Source organism: Frankliniella occidentalis, unplaced genomic scaffold (genome assembly GCF_000697945.3).
Source record: "Frankliniella occidentalis isolate FOCC.00 unplaced genomic scaffold, Focc_3.1 Scaffold5519, whole genome shotgun sequence".
NCBI classification, from domain to species: domain Eukaryota; kingdom Metazoa; phylum Arthropoda; class Insecta; order Thysanoptera; family Thripidae; genus Frankliniella; species Frankliniella occidentalis.
In genome coordinates this window covers 1-3,496 of record NW_026272559.1, presented here as the reverse complement: position 1 = coordinate 3,496, position 3,496 = coordinate 1, and the positions used below count along the sequence as shown (strand labels likewise).

General features: G+C 60.7%; 1 protein-coding gene across 1 annotated transcript; it reads right to left on the bottom strand.

Annotated features, from left to right (window-relative positions):
• Nucleotides 1-378: 378 nt before the first annotated feature.
• On the bottom strand, nucleotides 379-1,386 carry LOC127752241 (zinc finger CCCH domain-containing protein 13-like; the record flags this gene model as incomplete). The annotated part of the gene is made up of 1 exon (XM_052277037.1): nucleotides 379-1,386. A coding segment is annotated over exon 1 (1,008 nt), but the record flags the coding sequence as incomplete, so codon positions are not given.
• Nucleotides 1,387-3,496: the final 2,110 nt, after the last annotated feature.

Sequence of the window (3,496 nt, the reverse complement as noted above, 5' to 3'; positions counted from 1 at the left end):
AAGGGCATAGGCCGGGGTGGCCGTCGAGGATGCAGAGGGCGGGGGTGTGACCTTCGAGCCTGCAGATGGCGGTGGCGATTTCATCTTGGATTCAGATGGACCTTTCGCCTGCCCGGCGGCCGGGGTGGCGGAGCTGGTGCGAGACCCGATCGCTGTGACCGCCGGCGTGAAGGAGGTTTTCAGCGGAGTGACTGGCGGCGGACGCGACGTGGGGTTCGAGCCCGCGGCCCAGGCTGGTTTTGGCGTCGGTTGGTGGATGCGCGCCTTGGCTGCCTCCAGCCACTTGGTCCGGTCGGCGTCGTCCGCCTTGTCTGCGCTGGGCCGCCGCGGCGCGGGGGCGGGCGGTGCGGCCGGCGCGGGCGGTGCGGGCGCCTGCACGTCGTCGGTGGGCAGGTCGGCGGGCTGGGTGGCGGACTTGCGGCGCACGGCCGGCGCGGCACCCTTGCGCTCCTCCGGCCGCATGATGGGCTGCGCGCGGGCGCTGCGGTCCACGCCGAGGGTGAAGTACTGGGTGGGGGTGTTCGCGAGGCGCTTCTTGATGCCTCGCCGCCCCTGCATCAAGGTGTTCTGGGTGTTCTTTGAGTAGCCAGCGAAGGGTTTACTGGTCTTTCGCAGGCTACTGTCCCACTGCGCCGACGCGTTGCTTCTCGAGGACGTTGGCGTTGACTGCGGCGCGGCTGGAGGCTTGTTGGGGGCTCTGCTGGAGGAGCCAGCAGTGCCAGCACCCGGTTCACTTTCTCGCCGAGGCTCGCGAGGGCTGACGGTGCTTGGCCCTGGACCTCGTTCAGGCTGGTCGTCTCGACGGTCCCGGCTAAGTGGCGCACCTTGCCCATCGCGGGGGTCAAGTTTTTCTCGGGAGTCGCTGAGTTCACCTTCTTCCCGGGACTCTTTCTGGCTCCGCTCCTCTCGAAGGTCTCGATCCTCTCGGGGGCTTTCATCGTCTCTAAGACGTTGTTCTTCTCTGTTGGGCCATTCTCTGCTGCCTATGGGCGGCCGTCCCCTGCGGCTTCTGAAGCGTTCTTTTCTGTCTCTTTCTCTGTCTTCATCTCTTGCTCGATCACTGTCTTCACCGCGGTCACGATCTCTGTCTTGACCGCGGTCACGATCTCTGTCTTGACCGCGGTCACGATCTCTGTCTTGACCGCGGTCACGATCTCTGTCTTGACCGCGGTCACGATCTCTATCTTGACCGCGGTCACGATCTCTGTATAAACTTCTGTCTCGACTTCTGTCGCGGTTATAATCTCGACTTCTGTCCCGATCATAATTTCGACCTCTGTCTCGATCATGGTCTCGACTTCGGTCTCGATCATACTCTCGACCTCTGTCTCGATCATTACTGTTTAGACTCCTCTCACGATCACGCTCTCTCGTCATATGAGCCATGTTCTTAGAGTACGCAGGTGCTCTTCGAATAGTAGGCAGCGGTGGGCTCGCTGCAGCGCCAGCTTCGAAGGACACCCCGACTGGCTTTGGGGCTGTTTCAGAGGCCACTTCGCATGCAGACTTCGGGGTGGCATCAGTAGGCGCCACGACTGGTGGCACTGCGGTGGCATCCGTAGGCGCCAGGACTGGTGGCGTTGGGGTGGCATCCGTAGGCGCCAGGACTGGTGGCGTTGGGGCGGCTTCAGTAGGCGTCACGGCTGCTGACGATGAGGCAACTCCAGTAGGCGTTGGGGTGGGTGGGGCCACGACTGTTGGAGTTGAGGAGACTTCAGTAGGCGCAGAGACTGCTGGCGTTGAGGCGACTTCACTAAGCACTGGGGCGGCTTCAGTAGGAGCCGCGACTGTTCGGGTGGCTTCTGCAGGCACCTCGGCCCGGGCGGCTTCAGTAGGCGTAGTGACCGTAGGGGCGGCTGCTGGAGGCACCCGGGGGTCAGAGGTCTCGTCACTTTTCTCCTCTTCGACTTGGGGCATGGGTGGGGTCGCTGCCGAACCGTAGCTGTCACAACTGGATGAGTCAGTAAACGGCGTGTAGCCATCCTGACTCTTCCTGAGCTTGATCGTCAGTCTCTCTGTGACTGACTGCACCAATCTCTCCTGCTTTTCAGCCCGTCGCTTCTTTTTGTGTTTCTTGCGATGTTTTGTTTCCGAGCTGGAAGATCTTTTACGAGCCCGCTCATCTGTTGGCTGATTAGACGATCCTGGCTGAAATGGCGTCCGAGTCGACGCTTCGCCGTCACAACCCGAGTCCTTTGCAGATGACACGGTGGCGTTTGAGATCCTTTCAGTCGTGGTGGACGCCTCCGTCCTGGGTGCGCCCGAGGTGCTGTCGGCTTCGGTGGAAAGGGCCTTCTCGGCTCTAGTTCGTTCTGTCTGCAGGCAGTAATTGGTAATACATTTGATCTTATAGTCCCGTTTAATGTTTTGACCATTAAGAAAGCGTCTGAGTAGATGCTGATCCGCACAGGGGAATAGGCTCGTCAGGGCTTCCACGTTCTCTGCGATGTCATCTGAACACTCCAGCACAGCGATCACCATTGCCCTTGTGCCTTCCTCAGTAGCTGGGCCGTCTTCCTCAGCGGTAGGTTCATCAGTCTTTCTCGCGGGGCACATTTCAGGCGCGTGGGCGTTGGGTTGATGGCTAGGCTGTTCTGGTTGCGGAGCAGGCCGCTCTGGTTGAGGGGCAGGCCGCTCTGGTTGAGGGGCAGGCTGTTCTGGTTGAGGAGCAGGCTGCTCTTGTTGAGGGGCAGGCTCTTCTGGTGGACGAACAGGCTGCACCGGTAGCAGGGTAGTCTGCTCAGGTTGAGGGGCAGGAACTTCTAGTGTAGCGGCAGCAGCCTTGTCTTTCTGGGGTTGACAGAAAGGGTCAACATTTTCTATCACAAGGGAAGGACCACCTTGAGCAAGGTCGAAATCTTCGAAGCAAGGTTGACGGCCAGGACTAGGCTGCTCCTCGGCCCCAGGGGATGAGATCAATGGTCGTACTGGACTTAGGGGCTGTGCAGGTGGCCTGCGCGCTGCGCCCAGCGAGGGGGCTGCCGCCGCCTCGTCAGACGACTCGAGCAGCACAGGGGCGGTCTCCTCCGCATCGGACGACGACTCGATCAGCACGGCCGACGGGGTAGAGTGAGCAGAGTCCGACGAGATGACTATTGGACTGCCAGGAGGTGTGGCACAAGTGACTAGATTCAAGCAGCTTTTCCTTTTCTTCTTCTCTTCCTTCCTGGCAGCCTTGTCCTCGGCGCTCTTCGAGGACTTGTCTCCGCTGTTCCTCCGCGACTTATCACGGCTGCTCTTCGAGGACTTTTCCTCGGTGCTTTTCGAAGGCTTGTACTCAGTAATTTTTGAAGGCTTATACTCGGTGCTCTTCGAGGACTTGCACTCGGTGCTCTTCGAGGGCCTGTCCTCGGCGCTCTTCGTGGGCCTGTCCTCAGTGCTCTTCGAGGGCCTGTCCTCGGCGCTCTTCGAGGGCCTGTCCTCGGTGCTCTTCGAGGGCCTGTCCTCGGTGCTCTTCGAGGGCCTGTCCTCGGTGCTCTTCGAGGGCCTGTCCTCG